At 47.7% G+C, this 22,990-nt stretch overlaps 1 protein-coding gene across 10 annotated transcripts in view; it reads right to left on the bottom strand.

Moving 5' to 3' along the window:
- The window catches only part of LOC105187725 (nephrin), a 294,355-nt gene that overhangs the window by 269,182 nt on the left and 2,183 nt on the right, over positions 1 to 22,990 (bottom strand). For all 10 annotated transcript variants that reach the window (XM_025304396.1, XM_025304402.1, XM_025304420.1 and 7 more), the window contains exon 2: positions 13,993 to 14,427. In XM_025304396.1, coding sequence (XP_025160181.1) covers positions 13,993 to 14,101 — 109 coding nt within the window. In that variant the 5' untranslated portion in view covers positions 14,102 to 14,427. The remainder of the gene's footprint in view (positions 1 to 13,992; positions 14,428 to 22,990) is intronic.

The following is a 22,990-nucleotide window of genomic DNA, read 5'->3' as shown; positions in this document are numbered from 1 at the left end:
TTAAAAAAGTTTAAATAACGGAAGCTATTAAAAGTTACGATTATGAAACAATTTTGTTAAAGTACGATGTTTGTCCCTCCCTCCCTCCTTCTCTCTCTCTCTCTCTCTCTCTCTCTCTCTCTCTCTCTCTCTCTCTGTCTCTCTCTCTCTCTCTTCTCCCTCTCTCGAATGACTCCGATCCGTGTCTCACAAAAGTATGTCGTATCTCTTTTACTTTCCGGCGGGAACGTGACGTTAACCGATCATGCATAACGACACGCAACGCGCTAATTAAACCACCGAACGAAATTCGCGTCGCCATATGTAGTAATTCGTAAACGAAACGCACGTGATCGCGCGTGTTTTTAACGTGCAGATCGATAATCGCGAAAATCTTTCAAAACACACCATCCGCTGAAAAATAATATCTCGATATATGTTTTTATACATGTTTTTACATTATTTTTCATTTTTTATTACGAAGGAGGATATTCGCCGCTCTCGCAAAAATTATTCGTCAAAATATTGTAAAAATGATTTCGCCGAATAATCCCCACGAAACAACTGGATTTCCTTTACTCGCGCGCGCGCGCACGCGTGCGCGCGTATCCTCGCTAATATCCTTTTATTTTCCCTATCGAGAAATTGTTGGCACATTTTATTCTGCAGTTATTCATTTTATCACCAACGAGCGTTATTCGAACAAGGCGACAGAATCGAACGATTTTCTCATCACCGGCGCGCAAGTAACGGATACGCGCGTCTTGTTACAAGAAAATTCTAGCCGCGCGCGGCGAACGGACCGGGCAAATTCAATTACATCGCCGAAACGGTAACTTGTTGGCCATATTGGGTCGTATCTGACCCGTTTCTGCCGTTTGCGAACTATGGCAAGTATGTCGGGCGCCCAAGGGTTAATGTAGAGGTCGGACTCGAAGAAAGGGGCCGTAAATTGCGTTAAACGACATTGTCCGCATTCCGAGATACTCGGCCCGGGGAATTACCCGGTCGCGGTTTCGTCGCAGCGACGAAACGCTATGATATCGGCGCCCTTTCATATCTCATTGCGACGCCGAGGCGCGAGGCAACATCTGGAGGCACGATTTACTCCGAAGGTCTTCGCCGAAGGCGCGACAAATCCGCGACACCAAAATATTTCGGACAGATGGGATCGCTGATACCAAAGTTTAATTATCGGCGTCTCTCCGCTCCCGTAAATCCCACCCACCCGTGACTGTTCACGTGACCTCGACTACACGAGATCCAATTGTCTGTAAGAGTGTTTCAAAACGCGGAACGAATCACCTCTCCTCCCGCTCGACCTCTCGCCTGGCTATTTGTACATCTGTCATCAACAGCTAATGAGACCGAAGGTTTTTAATTGTCAATCGCCGACAGTTCCACCTCGTACTCACTTTGCGGCACGACGTATCGCGCTCTGCGACGACATTTACCATTAACGAAAATCAATTCTGCGCGTAACGTCGCCGACATTACCGCGTTATAAAATAATACTCGCGATAATTCCGGATAAATCTCAATTCCATTTCTAGCCCGTGCTTATCCTCATTTTCCTCTCCCTCTCCCTCTCTCTCTCTCTCTCTCTCTCTCTCTCTCTCTCTCTCTCTCTCTCTCTCTCTCTTTTTCTCATTCTCTACACTCCGGGACTAATCTTCGTCTAATAAAGAAGCGGCGGTAACCTCGAATTTTATCCCGGGAAATGCACGACAGAGCCATTCGCGCGAGCATCCGGCCGCACCATTAATGCACTATAGCAGTCTCGTTTCATTCCGCGTTGAAAAAAAAAAAAGAAAGAACGAGATAATAATAATAAGAAGGGGAGGGGGGGAGATAAAAATAAAAGTAACAATAATGATAATGAGAACGATAATGATAACGACGAGCGAGATAAGTAACGAGAAAACATTCCCGACGATTTGCAGGGCGCTCGGCCGAAAGTCGCGTCGCGGACGTGGAGGAGAGCGACGCTTCGAATTTTTACCGAGGACGGAATCCAATAAAGACTGAGGGCACGAGTTGTTGCCGCGAGCTCTTGCTAATTAACGAACGCCTGGCGCCGTCAATCGTTCGCAATCGATCGGATTTCCGGAGACCGCGGTCCGCGAGGAGACACGAAGGATCGGAGAAAGTGGAGCACGGATGCACCTGCAATCTCCCGACGAGGCGGCTCTCCTTTGTGCGGGGGGCGGGGAAGCCCTTTGTGGGAGCGAATGCGTAACGCTTAACGACGTGCGCGCTATGCGCTTGGAAAATGCTCGACGCGCGCGTTCTCGACGATCGATTAACGTTCACGGTAACGTCCTACATTCGTCTAGGCGTGCGATAATACGCGATTGTATCGCCGCGAGAGCGACGAAGAGTCGTGCGACTGTTGGTCGCGTAGAAAGCCACGAGGTCCTAGTTTAACGTTCTCTTTTTTTATGAAAAGCGATCTTGCGCGCAGGGCTCGGCTGCGAGAATTAGCGGCACTAAAAAGTTCCACCGTTGAATAAAGATCTCATTTTAACGGGAGGAGGCTCTCTCGCGCGACCCGAAATAATTTTACCCGCGGAATAGTTCCGAGTGCAGCCCCGTGTTCGTAAGGAGCGAAGCCTCCTTCCGCCGGCAGGAATTTCACGAACGTGACGCATTGTTGTTGCAAATTCCAGCTAATTGTAATTGAGGGAGGCCGTAATACGCCCGCGTATTTGAAATCTTTGCGATCGATCGGAATTCGTGCGGACCGCGGCGGCGGCTTCCACCGTGATAACGTATACGACGCGATGCTCGTTTCGTGGCGGTAAAACTGCAACGCGAAATAATTGATCGTCGCCACCGCCACCGCCGCCGCCGCCGCCGCCGCCGCCGTCGCCGCCGCCGCCGAGCATTCGCAGTAATTAAAAACATTTTATTTGCATTCTATATGTTACTTTTATTTCGCGGGCCGCGCAGCAAAGCGGTACACGGCGCGGCGCCAAAATTCCTCCCATCCACCCGTACGAGTCGTGTAACTGTCAGATTTTTTTTTTTTCGCCAAAAAGCGGAACGAAAACCGACATTTCAAAGGCTTCCGGCTGGTGTATTCAAAATTTTCGAATGAGAGTTATATATACGTGCGCACGCATGACCGTTTTGAAATTGAGATTGTCATGTCCACGAATTATTCAGACCTTTGCAATTGCGTGCGCGCTGTGAATTTTCGCTGTGACTTCGCGTGCGATATAAACGGTATACTTTTTTTCATTTCTCGCTCGCTCTCTCTCTCTCTCTCTCTCTCTTTTTTTTTTCTCTCTCTCTCTCTCTCTCTCTCTCTCTCTCTCTCTCTCTCTCTCTCTCTCTCTCTATCTCTTTATCTCTGTCTCTGGTACTCTTTACACTCTCTCGCACTCGCAGGGAAGCGATTAAAAATGCTCGAACGAGCGCAGCAATCCGTGCACAAAAAAAAAAAGAGAACCACCGGAACGCGCACACGTGCGCACACGTTGCGTGCGGCTAACACGCAAAGCTGCGACGCATTATTATCATTTCATTTCGTTTGACAATCGTTGCATGGAAATTCATTAACCAGCTCAATGATTACTCACGGATACATCAACTGTATAAATTGGAGGATTTATAGTCGGGGGCGAGATTTATCGCGAGATATTACGAGAAGATCGAAATACCATAATTAGTCGCCACACGACACTATTAATAAACTGCGCAATACGATCAAACTAATTTATGCGTGTACTTTGGAATTATCGCGGCGCCGTTGCTGTCCGGTGCTCGTATTTTCCGGCGCTACATTCCGGCACGCACTTTTTCCTCCCTCTCAACAAATAGAATCGCATCGATCTTGGCCATCGAAATGTAAACTCACCGACGCCGTGTTCAAACCCCGCGTTTCCAATCGCTCGCGTCCGTTCTGATTAGACAACGCGATGTTTAATAATTTTTCTCTCTCGCAAGACAACACTTCATGACGACAGAAATGACGACACCGTGCGAACGGGGCGAGATAAGCTCCGCCAATGATTTTTGAGCCGGACGTATTGGACGGCTATTGAACCAACAAAAATAATTTTGATGCACTCCCGTGACTGCGAGACGCGTAAAAATCACGACAAAAATCGCCCATCGTCCCTTCGCACCGCGAAGCATTTCGAAGCATGCCTCATTTTATGCGCGTTTCCAAAGTTAAGGCGTTCCTCGCCTCCTCGAGCGCGGCGAACGCTCGAGAAGATCCCGCGATCGCGTTTCGTCTTTCGTTATTGTAAAACGGAATAAAATGAAATTTCAAACGAGAGTTCTACAGAGGCTTCTCAATTAACGCGATATCTCGCGATATCGTACGGCTGCGGTGTGAAAAAATTCGCCCGGCGAAACGGGGCACAATGTGAAGCGCGCGGTGCGCGAAGGCCGCTTGTTTTGCTCGCGAGCTGGAAAAAATCGGCTGGGATTCGCGAGCACGACGCTTTGCACGACGGCGCTCAAGTAGAATCCGTCGGAAACGGCTGTCTATCGGCCACCGGTTGGCAAACGGTCAAGAAGAATCCGCGCGGTTTACGCTCGCCATAAAAGCCCGACTTGTATAAACTGCAAACGCGACCGGCCGTTTGGCTCTTTTGTGACATGCTGCTTGCGGCATTAACTTCTTAAACGCCGTGTCGCAACTAAATGCACACACAGCCGTATCACTGCGTTTACGTCAAGGCAGGGAGGGAGGAAACTCCCTCCCTCTCTTCCGCCTCTTTCGTATCGCTTTTTCCCTTTTCTTTCTTTTTTTTCATCGGTATCGCTTTTTTACGAACCTGATGCGCGTTTCGCCGACGATCCCGCATGCCAGCAGCTTACACGGATTAGCGATTTCGACGTTAATTGCGAACGCAACATGCCTCGTAACACCTCAACATGAAGAAAAAAATTCGGAGCGTCTTCGAGACCGATGTGAGAACCTGGCAAGCAACTTGATCAGAAAAAAAAAAAATTCGCAGTACGGTTCGATTGTACTTCGTTTGTACTTGTTTATATCACTTTTTGTTTCGTTTGTACCTCGAAGGATAAAAAGATAAGGTGAGGGGGAAAGATAGCTAGCAAGTATAAGATATCGCAAAACTGCCAACGCCATTCGAGAGAGAATCGTTTGTACTCGTTTGTACCTCTCTTCAAGTCGTTTGTACCTCAGAGGAAACGGAAGGAACAGGATACTTCAAAATATGTCGGAAGGTTATTTCTGTACTTCCGCGGTCCCTTTGAGGTACAAACGAATACAAACGATTCTCTTTCGAATGGCGTTGGCCGTTTTGCGATATCTCAAACATTTGCAAAAATACTTCTTGGATGATTTTTGAAAATCTTGTGCTTTCGGTTCCTTTGAGGTACAAACGACTTGAAGGGAAATACAAACGGGTACAAACGATTCTCTTTCGGATGGCGTTGCCCGTTTTCGGATATCTTATACTTGCTTGCTGGCTATTCTTCTCCGTCCCTCTATCTTTTTATTCTTTGAGGTACAAACGAAACAAAAAGTGGTACAAACAGGCACAAATCAAGTACAATCGAACTGTATTGAGAATTTTTTTTGATTAAGTTGTTTGCCAGTTTCACATCGGTGTCTTCGAGTCGGTTGAAGCGACTCTAACGAGACGACAGTCTTATCTCAACTCGCCATAAAATTGAAAAATATATAAATAAGTATATAATGATAAAGTAAAATAAATAAAAATGAAGTATGGACTGCGACATGACGCATAACACGCCGGCGAGAAAAATCCAGCGATCTTCTTCCCCTCTCTGTCTCGCTCTTTCCCTCTGTGGCTCTCTCTCTCTCTCTCTCTCTCTCTCTCTCTCTCTCTCTATCCCTGGGAAATTCAACGTTACCCGCGCACGCGCGCAAGCTTACGCCCGCTGCAGCTCGCTCGCGTCTCGCAAAAAGGCCGTTCTGTCGCGAGAGCTTTCGCGCGTAAACAAACGTTAGCCACGTCATGCCGATGCCTTTATCCCAACTTTCCTCTCTTCTCGCCTTTTACACCAGCTTGTCGTTGCGCTCCTGGCTGTGCTTCGATTTTCTCGCGCGACTTTTCATCGCTCCCAACGCATCCTCATCACGCCAGTCTACAAACCATGCAGCGGCATGACTTGCCTTTACTTACGCTACGTCGTGCGTGTATCAAGACGCTCGAGAATGACTGATATCCGCGTGTATGAGCATAATCACCGTTTTTAAGCAGCGAACGACGTACGGGAAATTTCTGATCTTTCCCTTTGCCGGCTCCGCTCCGCTCCGATCTTCGTGCTCCCGATACGATCGTAAGGCAACTCTCGAAATCAGAGACGTATCTCTTGTACCTTGACTCGAAAGATTCTATTTCGATAACTCGATCGCGATCGAGTATCGGACACCGAAAGCACGACGAGATGCGTACGCGAAACAGCGCTCGGAAAACGCAGGTTTAATAACGTTAAAAGTATCTTGCGAGTGCACGACGTATAACGTGAACTTTTGTCGGAAACGTCTCAGTAAGCTTCGAAATGCTGTTTGAGTCCCGAAATCTGCAAACAAGTACGGGTACACATAAAGAGATACGTCCCTCTCTTCGGTTTAGTTTGTAATGCGCTCAGAGTTCGTGAAAATCGGCGAGAGACAGTTTTCCCTTTACATTGCATATTTATATCGCGAAAAGAGTCCCGAGCGCGGATTTCGCATTTCGAGTGCATTCACGCGGCATTCGAGGCGATGATCGATAAACTTACGGTACACTTCGCGCGCATACATATATATGTGTGTGTGTGTGTGTGCGCGTATATACTTGTGTGTATTAAATTTTAATGCGACGGTAATCCAATTGCCGCGCGCGAAACGGCATATTTTTCGCCGTGCACGCGAGTGGGAAAATTCGCCGCGCTAATGGAAAATAACTTATACAGTGTATAATGCCAAAACGCACGGTTGCCAAACAGGCGAAGCTGCATTCAAACTGCGTGTTTTTATACCGCGACGAAACGCGACATGTATTCTGTTTCCGCGCACGGGATGACCTACTAATCTAAGAATTAATTAAACTCGCCGCCGGCGAGGTTTCATTTTATGCAACTGCAATTTCGCGCGCATCGCCGCGGAAGATTATTTGATAACGGTGATTTCTCGAACGTCGATCAGCAAAAATACAAACACTCCGCGGCGAAATTTATATTCAGATCCGTCGCAAATCTGAGAATGTAAAACTAGAATAAAACTAGATAGATTCCGTACACGCGGAGCGAGAGAGCTGGAGAGTTACGGTTATAAAAGTCCGAAGCGGGTAAAAACGTAAAGCAGGTAAAAAAGTAGCGAAAACTTAATTAATAATTAGTATATCGCAATTGTCTGGGGATTAAAATCTTTTGTAAGTCACTCGAAGATAGAGCTCGCGCATAATGGCTTCCGCGGAAATAACCGATCTCACGGATGCGCGAAAGCTCGGTTTCCCGCTACTCTTACCGGGTCGCGCCGCTTTTCATTTTCGAACTCTAAGCCTTTGAGTCCGCGGATATATTTGTAGTATTGCAAATTTGGGATTCCAAGCGCTCGAATCTCGAAAACGTTCGTTCACCTCCAACTTCGCCGCTTCTAAAACTTGGGAACTCTTTGGGGCTCTGAATTTCTGAAATCTCGTAACTCCCATATGTTCCATCCTTCACCTATCGGATATCCTCGCTATCGAGAGTCCCTCGCTCTTAAATCCTATTCAAAATAATCCGCTTACCGTGGTTGTATTCTCTCCACCGCTTCATCAAACGTGCGTACTAAAAGCACGCTGTAATACCGGTATACAAATTAACTCGGCAGCCCCGATTTAAAGGGGAGAGAGAGAGAGAGAGAGAGAGAGAGAGAGAGAGAGAGAGAGGAGAAAGAAAAAAAAGGAAAAAGCGCGGGAACGACGTATCTCATTTGGTTGACGCACCCTCGCATTCCCCACGGGAACACCTCGCTCGAAAACTTTCCCGAAGAATTCGACGTAGCGACGTCTAATGCATCTTGACGCGCGTTTCAAGGGGGAAAATGCGGAAAAACTGCGAGCGCTGAATGTCGACAAATTCAACGCTCAACGCGGCGAAAATCGTTACTAAGTCTCGTGACAAAGTCAAAGCGCCAACAATGTCTTTATTCAGATTGCGCGAACGTCACTTTTTCTTCTTCCAAGTTTAATCTCGCTGCGAAGAAAATCAGTCCGCGAATTACAACGCTGCGCTCGATGGTCCGAATGGATAGAAGGGGTGCATTCGGGGAAAAGAGAGAGAGAGAGAGAGAGAGAGAGAGAAACATGACGATTCGCCGACGCGTAAATTTCAAATCGCCCAGTCTTGCTCCGCGTCTCGCTAGATCCGAGCGAGACACGCCTCGACTTCGTCAAGTCAGAGTTCCGCGCTGCGCGATATCGGAGAGTCATCTCCCATTAAAACACGCGTGATTTGTTGAAATTCAGTGATCGACCCGCATCATCGTCTCATCCCGCGCACTCCGGAAATGTAAATCTTGCGAGCGCATGATGATATTTCCAGCGAGATTGAAAATGTAAAATGCCCGGTTAAACTACAGCCAATGCCTCGTCTCTCTCCATCTCCCCCCGGCGGCCCTCGGAAGCAGTTCAATATCATTCAATTTGACATGTTTAGATCGCTATCGCTCGGTTTCCATATCCAGCAGCGACATTCGCGGCTTTCAAATTTCCCCGACTATAAGCACCCTTTCTGCCGAGTTCCCTGCAAATGCGCGCGCACGCGCGCGCGTACCTTTTCCCCCATAATTAAAAAGATTACCATCGGAAACGATGCCGCTTTGACGACGTACTCGAGGTATTAAAGTAATTTGCGAGCGGGAACGCCCCAAACACGAGGTAATACGCGTGCGGAGAGAGAGAGAGAGAGAGAGAGAGAGAGAGGGGGGGGGGAGGTGGTGAAGAGAGGAGAGGAAACTTTGATGAAATGCGAAAAGACTTTCTGCAGCTTTAGATACGTATGAATAAATCATTCCAGTCGCAACGCGAGAGCTACGGACCGAAAGCCGCGCGATAGTCTGCGCGATCCTGCGCGGCCTTTCGCGCGAGATCACGTCTGCAACGCCGCAACCGCGAAGAATCCCTAATTAATCCATCCACGCGACGGTCGAGAGCTGTAGGCCTCGGGAACGAATTACGGCTATTAATTTTACATCGCGGTAAATCTCGCGAGCGCGTTCGTATTTTATATTAACTTTACGAGGCGAGGCGTCTCCCTCGGCGCTGCGCTGCGCTGCGCTGCGCTTCGCCTCTCGCTGCGCACGCTTCTCCACACACCGGCGTTTTTCTTTTACACTTTGGATTAATAAGTTACACCGTGAATCTCTCTCTCGAGAGACAAAGGTCATGTTGGGAAATTTCGGAAATTCGTACCCCTCCGAGGCGAGGGATCGAAGATTCGCGATTCCGAGCCGAGGTGCATCCATTTTAACGAACGTGTCCGTCATAAATTCGCGGAATGTCCGATTCGAAATGCACGTCGAAAGGTACACGTCGCTCGTCACGGCTCGGATTGATGTCGGCGAAAAATATCGGCGTATCATAAAAAAGACACAGCTGCTTGGATTAACGAGGAGGACGAAAGCGAGGTCGCGCCGAGGGGAGGTAAGCGTCGCGGAGAGGAGGGCCAACAATCAACGATCGCGCGTTCATGCGCGAAATCGCGAGACGCCGCTAAAAGCTTCCCACATTTTTCGTTTCATTGAGCCCGCAAGCTCGATCCCGCAGTCTCGCCGCAGATTCAACATCCTCGCGATAGAGTCGAGCCGGCGGATTCAGTTCCGTTCTTCGTTACGGCCGCCGCGCTCCTCGCAATTTTAATTAATCTACAATTATCGAAATGTTCGAAGCCACGTGGCCCGAACTCGTTTAATTAGTCGCTGGAGTCTGGGAAACCCTCGATCTCACGAACCACATTTTCTACCTTTACGCTCCGGCTATCCGTAATTACTTCCGTTTCGCGCGCTCAACATTAAATAAAACACACTCGACGTCATTTAGACTTTGGCGCGGCCAAGTGCGAGTAACGCGTCAACTACACTCCGATCTCAACTCACTTATTTTCTCGTTGTTGTTGTTTCCCTATTGTTGTTGCTGTTGCCGTCGTGAGAAGCACTACGAGCTTTTGGAGAGTCAGGGAGTCAGAGAGAAAGATAGGGGGAGGAGAGAGAGAGAGAGAGAGAGAGAGAGAGAGAGAGAGAGAGAGAGAGAGAGAGAGAGAGAGAGAGAGAGAGAGAGAGAGAGAGAGAGAGAGAGGGTGGGGGAGAGAGATCCGGTCGATCGGTAAATATTTAAACGCGAAACGAATCCGCCTGACTGCACGCAGCTGATCTGCTGACGTCCGCGATCGCGTTGAGCTTTAAGCGCGTGCAAGTTTGTCTAAGAAATTAACCTACGGTCACTCGAATCGGTCCGACCGATGTATAGAATTACATCCGCGGAATTGGTAATTACCGGCGCTACATGAATTACCAGACTGGATTGAAGCGCGCCAGTCTACCAATTTGTAACGTAGTCAATTTTTTAATTGGAGTGATGCCGCTGCGCGAGGTGGAGAGGTCTTCGAGTAAAAAACTCGCGAAATTTATATACTTCTTCGAATCTGCGGCATGAGAGCGGCACATTCGTAACTTCTCCGGATCTTTCCGAATTCTCGAAACTTTTGCGGGCTGCGATGTGAAAAGAAAAAAATCCGTAAACTACGATCTCTCTTTCGAAGCGTCGTTGAGAATTTCTTCGAAAAACGATATCGTAAACGATCGTTCGAGCGTGTATGTGTGCGAACGTTATCGACCATTAATAATCTTCCTATATAAGTGGAGTTTTATATAAAGCGACAAATATATACGATATATTATAATTGATTTACAACAATAATCTGATGCGTATCGTGAGATTCTCACTGCGAGACGCATTTTCGACGAAAATTCATATTAAATTTCATCCGGATATTCCATCCCGGGAAACGCGTATATTCGCGCCGACCGTTTTCAGTTTTCAGTTGATCCAGTTCAATTTTCAGTTGATATAGCAGCCGGAGACAATTAAATACATTTTCACAATTACGTCAGAAAGACGATTCAGTATGCGCGAGTACCTCCAACAATCTCCATTTCGATGAAATGATTTATCGACGGAAAATTCGGAGCCGCGCGTCTCGAAGGACGACAATGTAATTTCGCGTGAGAGGAAGACAGGCAGGAGGAAAAGAGAGGAGGGAGGGAGGGGGAGAGAGAGAGAGAGAGAGAGAGAGAGAGAGAGAGAGAGAGAGAGAGAGAGAGAGAGAGATGGGGGTGCAGGGAGGGTGGCGAATCCTGAAACAGTCCGCCGCGCATTTTCTTTTCGCATGCAGCACGGCGCTCGGCCTTGATGGTCCACAAAATAACGACGACACGGCGATCTCGTTAGACCCGCGGTGTGTAAAATGGGTTAAAAACCCCTCATTTTCACGCCCGAGGAACGAAATTACGCGGTCGGCATACCCGGTGGCTTTTGTCACCGGGTGATTCAATTGCCACGTTAGCAACAAAAGTATACGTCGCTTTGTCCCGCGGTACACAAAGCGGCGCGACGCTAGCGAAAATTGGAATAATGTCCGACTCGCAAAGAGTGTCGCGTGCCTCGGCTCGTTCGTGTAAAAAGAAAGTCGGAATTATTAAGAAATATGTATGTATACACGTATACCGCGCGCCGCGCGGGTACATTTCACTTCGAGTTCCGCGGCGCGCGCCGCGAAACATATTAGAGACGGCGGGGGGAGGGGAAAAAAGTGATATAGGGAAAAGTGTCTCAGTGTGCCGGGGAACATTATACAATCCCATTAGCTTCTCCTAGATAAAGACGGTTTTTTTCCTCTCGCGCGCGACACCGCGCTTTCGCGTTTATAAAACTCTCGAAGATAAGCGATCGTAAAACTTGCGATAAATCATTTAATTGCGCGGGAAGGAAAGACGCGCTTAATGGCTCATGATATTGTTTGAGTTGAGACTTTTCTTCAAATCTGCCTCTCAACGCAGACAGATTGCATTTACATCTTATTTGCGAGCTGGCCTGTAGTACGTATATATATATATATATATATATACCGTCGACAGAATAATAACATAAACATGTCGAAAATGACAGACAAATCGTGCGTTTCGTAACGCCGCTGCTCCGACGTCGAGTCGAGTTGCGCGCAACAATCGACAGTGAATAATAATTCACCGTCAGAATTATCTATTGACAAGAGTGATAGATTCACTCAACGTTCGCGCGCGCGCGCGCGCGCAGGGCGCGGTTGCGTCGAAACAAGATCGCGCGTAATGAGCAGTCGATATTCGTCGCTTCGACGGGGAATGCCCGTTTTTAGCGTGCAGTCGCACGCACACGCGGCGCGCAGGTCGCGTAATATGCCGTCGTGACTCTTTTACCGTCGAGTCGCTTTTTATTATTGTTATTACGATGATGATGATGATGATGATGAAACGATGAGATGAAAACAACTGCTCTCGCGGTGTACGATATCTCTCAGACGTCGCAATGGCCGCAATGCTTGGCAAAGGATGCGACGCTCCGTGGACACACGGAAGAATCGCCACGCGCGACCAATGAAAACACGCGCGAAACACCGTCGCTCTCCATTATTTAACTCTTCGGAAACGCACATATAGCCACACCACAAATTCAATATCGCGCTGGGCAGCGTCGATATGACGTAACGACCGGCCGTATTTATATTACCGATACATATTGGGAAAAAAAGCGCGTTGCGCGAGCGTGCATTGGCACGCGATTTTCGTCCGTTTTTCAAACCACATACCGAGCTTTTACCTGAAAAAATAAAAAAAGAAATACCACATTCCGCCGCGGATTCACTCGCATCGACTGTTTTTCTATCCCGAGCACTGACAATGGCTTTGCCGCGGAGGATCGTAAGTTGTAACTTTCTCTCGATCAAAGGTATGAAAACATGTCAGATGTTTGTGTCGGAAAAACATCGCGACGCTCCGCAGAGACTAATATCTGGGCGAAGGGTTTAACGGTGTTTCGCGCGATAGCGTATATCCAGGTCGAAATTTCGCTCCTACATTAACCCTGCAAGTTTCGTCCAACTTGAAGAACCAATGGAGAATCTCGGGATTACGCTACAGGCTATATGCATTGTCTCATCCGTTGCTATTACGTACGGTTACTTATTGCCACCTACTCCGCGCAAAGGCTTAAAAAGGGATCATCTCCACGTGTATGAACTTTTACAAAATGAGGGAATGGGAATATTGGAAATTTTATTTATCGCCCAATTAAATCTCAATATTGTTTTCTTTATGATATTCGATTTGAATTTGAACGTTCATTTTCAATTTCAATGCGTAATAAACTGTATAATTTATTTTACTGCAGAACGCACAATGAACAAATATTAAATAATTCAACAAGAATTAATGTGGATGTGGTAAAAAAACGACAAAAAAATTTCTCTTTTTTACCGTAATGTGGCCACTGATAATTTACTTTTATTTTTTAACATTCAAAAAGACTGAAAGGAGAGGAATTGTAAGGGGAAAGATTTGAACGTCCGAATAATGCCGCGCATCAATAGATACTTCAACTTGGGGACTCGATTGCAATAACGAAGCTAAACAGATAAAAAGAAGCAAAGTTTGCAGCGCAAGGAGCATTATATCGGGAGCACAAATCATCGCTTGTAAGATTCGATTCTACAAAATTTCGACTCGGGTATACACGCATACATTGGAACGATCGGGAGACACTCCGACGTTAACGACGATGTCTCGTTTTTTTCTTCCACCATTTTCCTATCCTCTCGGATTACCGGTGTCCAAGATGTCGCCGCTCATGCAAATTTCTCCGAGCGCTTAATCACGCCCGGTCCGGTCGAATAATTTAAATAAGTACATAACAAATTCCCCCTGTGTTCCCCCCGTGTATCCCTCAGAGACTCGCCGCCGGCGCCGATCGTTAATAACAAATTGTTTTAGCTTGAGCCACTCACCGATTTCCTGATTGGTTATCCTGGCATGGCAGCTACTGAAAGCACACAGCAGGAGCGTGAGAAGTGACGCGAGGGTTCCAACGGGGGTGGCCATCTCATCTCGAGGCATCTCGACGCCCCGACGTCACGTCACGCCGCGCGTCACGTCGCGTCGCGTCGCGTCGCGTCGCGTCAACTCGCGCGCGCGCGCGTGTCAGCGACACACACACTCGCTCCTCTCTCAGCTTCCTTTTTACAGCACTCGTCGTCTTCCGTCTCCTCTCTCCCTCTCACTCTGTTTCGCTGACGAAACGCGCGCGAACCAGGACCCAGGCACTCTTGAAAGCACTTCCCGTGCGACTCAAACTCTCATTGCCGCGACTGAACTCGTCCTCCGCTCCTCAACTTATCATTCGACCCGCCGCCGCCGTCGCCGCCGGTCTTCCCTCGTTGAACCTGCGAACACGAAAACGTCGGCACGTTGATCCACCATGAATGATCGTGACGATGAACAGGATCGATAAATCACGAGCACCGCTCACGAGCACATTTCGTTATTTACTACCGAGAGGATCGCATATTCCTTTTACGCGCTCGCCTGTTTTTCGCGGAATGAGAAGCATGTGAGATCCCGCGAAAGAACGCCCGCGGCCCGCGGAGTTAGAAACGAGCCGAGACGTACTTGCTCCGGGATCCGAACACGCGGCATGAAGAAAATTCCTTTAATTTCGAGGAGCTACGGAGCCAATTTAGACGAGTTTCCGAACTCCGAAATTCCCCCCCCTCCGCCGCGCCGACGACACGCGCGCGGGGCGACGCTAAATCTGAATTCTTGCTCCGCGCACGGCGGGCAAAATTTCAACCATCCAGAGTAACCTTCGACGTCGAAAACAAGCCTCGCTCGCGAAACAGTCAGTATATTAATCGGTTAGGCAAGCGGTAAACACACCGACGCGCTCAAGTTTATCAGCTGTGAAACATCGTTTATTTCCCCGATGCAGAATTCGCTCGCGGCCGGCGTAACAGCGCGATATCGCGATTTCCGAAAATTGCGGCCCTTGCAAATGTAACGCTCGCGAGCTCTCGCGTTACCCATTTTGCGGCGCTCCCTCTCGAATTCTATTCTGCTGATTTTCCTTTCTCACCTGCAACGACACGCACGCAGTTCCAACGACGCGCGCCCGCCCGTCCGCCGGATCGCGTAATCGGTGCCCGCGCCGCTCAAATCCTCCCGATAGCTGACGCCGCGCGCGCGCATTCGGCGTAATCACGTCGCTGTTTTCCCCCCTCTTTGGAAAACAGAGCAGAAAAAATTGCCACAGCGGAGGAAAAGCGTCCCTTTCCGTCTGGCCCGTTTTCGCGAAATGTTTTCAACGGGCGCGTCCCCGTGGGAGCGGCGCGGAAGGAGAGGAAGACAGGTGGGAAAATATTTCATCCGGCGATGTGCAATTGCTTCCGTCGCGCGATAATTCGACCGACAAAAATCGAGAGGGGAGGGAAGCGGGAGAGTAGCAGCAGCGGCAGCGGCAAGAGGGGGGAGGAGGAAAAAATATATCGCCACATCGCGCGCACGTATCCACCGCCGCGCGACGGCCCGACACGCAGTGTGTGCTTCTTGTTGGACTTTTTAACACACGCGACAGGGCTCGTCGATTGTCACACACGGCGCGCGCCTCGTTTAATATCGCGATCGTCGCTTTAATCGAATTCCGCGTGCTCCAGTTATTATTTTATTTGCCGATAGCTCGCGCAACAAGTTTATTTCCGGCTACTTGCCACCGCCACCGCCAATCTTGCACCATCTCGTTATATCGTGCCTCGCGCTCGTTTATATCGTCACGTATCGTATCGTACGATTCTATTAACTCCTCCCGAGTGTGAGGATGCTCCTCGGCTAATGGTATAGTTTGCGACGCGAAGCGCCGCTGTTAGGCCCGGTCCACAGTGAGCTGTAATAAGCTCTTGGTCGTTCGTCCCCCCCCCCCTCGCCTCCCCAAGTCCTACGATTTCCGCGAAAAAATATTTCTCACGCTGCCTCCGACAGCTGGAATCTGACGAGCTCGCTTCAAGCTTAAGGATTACGACTTCTCGCAGCAGCGGGGAATTTCGGCTTTTAGCCGAGAATTAAGTCATAGTTTCCAGCTTAGAGTAAAAGGCCAAAGGCTTACTACACCTATTGTGAATCGGGGCTTACAGTTTTGGAAAAAGTGGCGGAGCGGCGCACGCGTGCCTCTTTTATCTCGCGAGCTGCTTCCCTCTCAGGAGGACGAAATGGCAGTTTGAGCAATATTACTTTCCGCAACGAAAGGGTTAATTCGAGCAGACCCGCCGCCTCTCGCGCGCTATTTACCCGACTCGGGCGCGTTAAAAAGAGCGTCATAAGGGCGCGCATTCTCTAATGTATTAAAACTTGCATTTCCCCCGTAAATCTCGACGGTATTCGTGAGACAACTTTAAAAGCGGCCAAAGTTCGCCCGAGCTTGTATCCAGTACCAATTAAAGTAGATTATCGGAGGACACATTTCTTGGGATGTACTTACGTCCATTAAGCTAGCGTGGCAACTTTAGCGCGATCGAACGCTACTTGCGCGGAAATTAAATGCCTTCCCGTCGCAAATTCGCTGCTGTGTTCCTCATTTTTTTCTCTTTTGCTCCGACTATTCCATTAAAATTAGTGGCTGTGTTAGCTTAAGAGTAAAGTTAAGAGCGAAGTACAGCGCTGTACAAGACAACATCATAAAATGTAAATCAAAGACGTATTTTTTAATGCTATCACGGTAGTGATTTTACGCGCTATTTTACAAATTATTTGTTCATCCTTGACAAAAGTAACGAGGCGATGCAGCAAATACGGAACATCAAGTGTACGTGATTGAAATATCCGTTGCAAGAATCTAATCAAAATAACTAAGATCCTCACAAACTACGTCAACGTAGCGCTACGCGTTGTGGAGCTATTAACTCTAAGACGTTGTAATCGATCGATGCGAAACTGACGGGTCACCCAAGTATAAGCTATCGAAACATGAGTGATGAGGATTTAATCCAGGTCCAAAATAACTAAGATCCGTGCATGCCCTTTACGCGTTAGTGAGAAATTAAGCAACGAAATAAATCAATGTAGAATACAGGAATCACCGAGTATAAAATACCGATGTGAGAACCTGGCAAGCAACTCGATAAAAAGAAAAAAAATTATACTTCGTTTGTACCTGTTTGTACCACGTTTTGTTTCGTTTATACCTCGAAGGATAAAAAGATAAGGTGAGGAGGAAAAATAGCTAGCAAGCAAGTATAAGACATCCGAAAACGGCCAACGCCATTCGAGAGAGAGAGAATCGTTTGTACCCGTTTGTACCTCTCTTCAAACCTCAGAGGAACCGGAAGTACAGGATCTTCAAAATACGTCGGAAGGTTACTTTTATACTTCCGGTCCCTTTGAGGTACAAATGATTTGAAGGGAGATACAAACGGGTGCAAACGATTCTCTTTCGAATAGCGATGGCCGTTTCGCGATATCTCAAAAATTGACGAAAGTACTTCTTGGACGTTTTTTGAAGATCCTGTACTTCCGATTCTTTTGAGGTACAAACAATTTGAAGGGAGGTAAACGGGCACAAACGATTCTCTTTCGGATGGCGTTGGCCGTTTTCAGATATCTTATACTTGCTTGCTGGCTATTTCCCCCCCCCCCTCTATCTTTTTATTCTTTGAGGTACAAACGAAACAAAAAGTGGTACAAACAGGTACAAATGAAGTAAAATCGAACAGTATTAAGAATTTTGTTTTTTTATTAAGTTGTTTGCTAGGTTCACGTCGGTGTATAAAATGTCGAAATAGATGTGATAAGGATCGCATCTACGTCAAAAATAACCAAAATAACCAAACCGCATCGGCGTATCTTTACGCATTTGTGAGAAATCGATTACAAAATGTGGAAATATATCAATGCAGGGAAAATAAGTCACAGCCGGTTATAGGAAAATCTATACGACAGGGATTCAATATAGAGGCAATATAACCATTTTTTCTAGGCTCGTATCAATGTAATTTTACGTAGTTTTCACATAACCAAGGCACGAGTTACGAATTTTGTAAAGCCCGAGCTGTCCAAAATTACGCTTTTTTGACGAGCACGCGGCGCAAACTTGACCAAACAAACGACGACATGTGTGCGTTCAAGGGTGGTACGATATCTAAGAGATCTTGAGTTCTGAAAGTCGACGAGTTCGAACATCTTCAGTTCTGGAAGTCGTAGAGACTTCACGGTGGATTCATTGAAATCACTTTCGGCCATGTAAATCGCACGTAATCGTTCTTCCGGTCGTTTAGGATGGTTTAATAAAATTGAAAAGTGATACACTGTTAATCGATAGCAATAAAATTGTCAAGAGATAGAGTGGATATTAGCATTGTGATATGATTTTCTTAAAGGTATTTGTTCTATGTCTTCAGTAGCTCAGTACTCTTGATCTGACAGTCTTTGATGAAACAGCTTTAATGAAACAGCAAGAAAATCGCGAAAAAGTGTAAAATTTTTGCGCGAGTCGCATTCGATTATACCAAAGTGATGTATGTCGGCTTGAGAGACACGACACACTTCGTTATCGTTATCTGCATAATGCAATCACTTGGGAAATAACAACCGCGTGAAAACGGTGAAATCCGCACTAACCCGATGCCCCTTTCGAAAGTGTTCATCGCATTTTGCGAACGCGAACTGCTCCCCTCCCCCACCCCCCGTCCCGATCGCGCAATCGTAATTTGCGCTTTTACAATTGTCGCGAAATACATGGCGTCGCGTTAACGAATCGACAAACAACGCGAAGAGGCCTCCCTAGAATAACGAGAACGGCAACGTAATTTCGCGTTTCGGAAATATCGTCCGGACGGACAACGCGGAAATCTTTGTACTCTGCGATTTGCAAACCGTTGATTAAAAAGGGCAGAATCACATGGCAAACAGACGAGACACGGATTATGCAGTTGCCGCAATTTTTTTCAGAACGCGACGTTGTCCGACGTATATGCGTCGTTTACTTGAAACATCGCGCCGCTGTAAAATCCAGAAACAAGCACAGTTTCGCAGTGCGACCGTGCGACGTTTAAAACTCCACGACACAGTTAGTGGCAAAAACTTCAAATCGAGCGGCTTAATTCGATGCCGCTAACAGATAATTGTGCCGACGGATAATCACTTTACGCGAGTGAGACTTAGAGGAATAAATAATTAATTTCTCTCTCGCTCCGCGTTCACGTTTTCTCCCGGGTATCTAACGAAGTAAAAAATGCCATCAATTTTCGCGACGAACGAACGAACGGACGAACGATCGATCGATCGATCGATTGAACGAGAGAGAGAGAGAGAGAGAGAGAGAGAGAGAGAGAGAGAGAGAGAGAGCGGACGAACGAACCAAGCGTATATCGAAGAATGTGCATTGCCCGAGAAATTGCATTGTAAAATTGTAAAATCGCAAGTGGACCGCATCGAGCCGTTTAATTCGAGACTAATTAACGGTTCAATCACGTTCCGCGCGCGGATATCGCGAGGGACCCGCTAAATTACGATTCATTATTCCACGTCGTACGATTGCCTGTGTGAAAGAAGTGACCGGACCGATCCGTTTCGATCCGAGGGTTAAAACCGCAAACCGAAAATTTGCGCAGCAATTCCGCAAAATTCGCCAATATCAGATAACGATTCCCGACAGTAATCTACAGCGATAACACCATCATACATTGTTAATGATACAATCATGATACCCCCAAAATGATACCCGCGGTAATTCACGCGCACGGCCGGAGAATCGAATTCGAGGCCAAATAATTTTTATTAAGCGGACGCTCTTGCGGAGCAATTTACGCAGGTGGATTCTCTGCCAGGATCCTCGCTCGTAATTCGCGTTCAGGAGTAAAAGCGGCCCATCTCCACCTCGGGATTTTATCTCGCTCTTTCTCGCTTCTTTTCTCTCCTTTTCTCTCTCTCTCTCTCTCTCTCTCTCTCTCTCTCTCTCTCTCTTCCGCTCTTTTCTTCTCGTACGACGTTTACGCGCGCGATATCGACTCAGTCAGGAAATAAGACGACTCTCGTCGCCGTATCTCGCATTGAACGTGGGACAAGCGGAATAGCATTGTTGCGTTTCGAAACGTTGACGATTTCAGATTACACTTTCCTCATCATCCTCCAATCGGGTCGCGTGGCGAGAGCGCCGGTGGCCTCGACATCTCGGCCGAATTATGTCCGCGATATCCTTCCTCGGCGACGCTTTCGCCTCGCACACAACGACGACCGCGCAGCCCGGACGAGCTTATCTCGCGATTAGATTGATTCAACACGACGACGACGACGACGACGACGACGACTACGACTATGACGACACGCCGTAATCGCGTAAGAATCACGTGCACATATTTCTCTCTCTCTCTCTCTCTCTCTCTCTCTCTCTCTCTCTCTCTCTCTCTCTCTCTCTCTCTCTCTATCTCTCTCTCGACGGATTTGCGACAAGCTTCATAACCAGTGCTGCGTCGTCGAAATCGCGGCGCGGATTAGATGCGCCGCGATGCAAAATACCGGGGATTCTTAGGACAGATCGCGGCCAGAATCTCCCGATGAAACAGCATAATGCCAGGAATGTATGTAATCGTCTACCCGTGTAGAGAGAGAGATAGAGGGGGTGAGGGTGAGAGGGTGAGAGGGAGAGGAAGAGAGAGAGAGAGAGAGAGAGAGAGAGAGAGAGAGAGAGAAAGAGATAGAGAGAGAGACCCATCAGATTTCCATGTAAATGCAGCGACGCGCCCACCGACGGAACTATTCGGCGGTCACCGGCAAGGGAGCTGAAGGGGGAAAGGAGGATTCGTGGATCGAGCCCTAACGATCTCCTCCATCGTCGTCTCGGCGCGTTTATAAGCGCACCGAATTGACAATAGGTGAATTTAATGACCGCGAGAATTTCGCCGCGCTGCATACGCCGCGTGTACTTCGTGCGCGACATCGTCATCGCGGAAATCGCAGGATATTCCGCGCTTTGCCATTACATCGAACCGGATCGTAATGATGCTTCTCTCCTCCCGCTCTCCCCTCTTCTTACGCTCTCTTTCCTGGACGCCACTTGCTGCTTTTTAACTTTGGTGGATTTTGTTGAAATTTAACTCGCAGGCTCCGATAATTCGACGACGTGACACACACACACACACACACACACACACACACACCGACAACGACAAATTGGAGAGCGGCTAGTGTGTGTGTGTGTGTGTGTGTGTGTGTGTGTGGAAAAACGCGGACGCGAAATACATGGATCAAAGAGCCGCACGAAGAGAAGTGACGCGAATGTTTTTAGTGGAAAGTAGAAGCGAAAGCATTTGCGTTAAAATGAAAGCACGGGGCGAACGCGAGCTGTAGTTTGTACGGCTCGTACGAATAATCTTCCGCTTTTACCGTGCGTAGCGTTTGTTTTTCGTATGTCGAGGGACACATACGCGCTTGTAAATGTCATTGCTGCGTCGAGAGGTAGGTATTAAACCCGTCGCGCAGGCGTATGAAGAATTGCATGTCCGTACGAAGAATTACAATGCGTACGTGCGCGCGCGCGCGAGCACACATGCTTTTTCTTACCCGCGCCCTTTGTCGCGGTGTGCTCCCGAAATTTTCATAATGGTAGCCTCGAACGCGTTAAATTCAAACCGCGCCAGAGAGCCCCACACGTCCACAACCCCGGCTCGATCTCCCGCCCGTATCTTTCCCGAGTCTCGTCCCCGATAAATAAGAGCGAAAGCCGCGAGCGCGACCCGCCGGCTCCGTTTCATTCACATGACCGGGCCCCGCGCTGGCCGATGCATAAAGCGGATTTATGTTTAATTTAATCAAATCGAATCGCTCCATTAAACTAAAGTAATTACCGATACAAAAGGGCCCACGTTTTATCTACCGATAAAATTATCAGTGAAAATATTGTCAACTCTTTGCGCCGGAAAGTAGCACAGAATTGAATCTGTTACAGGTTTAACCGTGTAAAATAATAAGCACATGAGCGCAAGTAGACATTTATGTGCGAAACCCCGGAATACATCGTGTTTACATTAATAATCATAACAATATAATCGTTTTTGGAATAAGAAATATACACGAGCGGCTCGAAAATATGCGCGTTTTCAACAGCGCGCTAACAATCCGTATCGAACATCGGTGTGTGCGTGTGTGCCGCGATTAATACATCGGGAAGCAAATTATGCTTGAGCAACGGCGCGACAAAAGAAAAGGACGAATCAGCGGTTTCATTGCCAGGCCCTCGTATCCCCCAACAGGTATAATTTCTGAAGCCGACGCGCCGGGACTCTTTTTTTATAGGGAGCTCTTTCATCTCTCCGATCGTACAAAGGCACAAATTGTTTTCGTGACTGGCAACGCGCGCCTTTTTCGAGAAAATTGCCAGTCAACGAGTGACAAGCGTCCAATTTGAGTCCCGTGTAATACGCTCGTAACTGTTCTCGGCATTATCGTGTGTCCGACCGATTGATCGCAACGGCGCTCGCTCGTTCGTTGCGACCGAAAAGGGCCCTCCTCCCTTTCGAGGAAAGATCGTTCTTTGGTGACACCGCGCGCCGATTTAACATGGAAATTTTACAAAGATTAAAATTCCGACGGCGGGATTAGATTGAACCGAATTCGCGCAGTTGCTTTAACAGACCTGCGATTCCGTGTGTGTGTGCATGTGTGTGTGTGTGTGTGTGTGTGTGTGTGTGTGTGTGGTGTCTGATGGACGACGCGTATTTATTCTTCAAATCGTCTAAGATTTATGATACATGAATGAAGGTGGGAGCGATGAAAAGCAACGTGTCAAAAAGCAACGCGTCACGATTGAGATTAATTTACGATTTTATCGTGGAGGAAGTCTCGCGCTCATTCACTCGCTCGCTCGCAAACACGCTCGCGATATTATTCTGTGTTTCACTTTACGTACACACGTAATGACGTGAATATCGTAATACAATTCTATTGCCGCTCATAAATATTTTAGCG

The sequence above is a fragment of the Harpegnathos saltator genome, unplaced genomic scaffold, assembly GCF_003227715.2.
Source record: "Harpegnathos saltator strain DR-91 unplaced genomic scaffold, Hsal_v8.6 scaffold119, whole genome shotgun sequence".
NCBI classification, from domain to species: Eukaryota; Metazoa; Arthropoda; class Insecta; order Hymenoptera; family Formicidae; genus Harpegnathos; species Harpegnathos saltator.
Note: the sequence above shows the minus strand (reverse complement) of the source record. Positions and strands in the feature narration are given on the sequence as shown.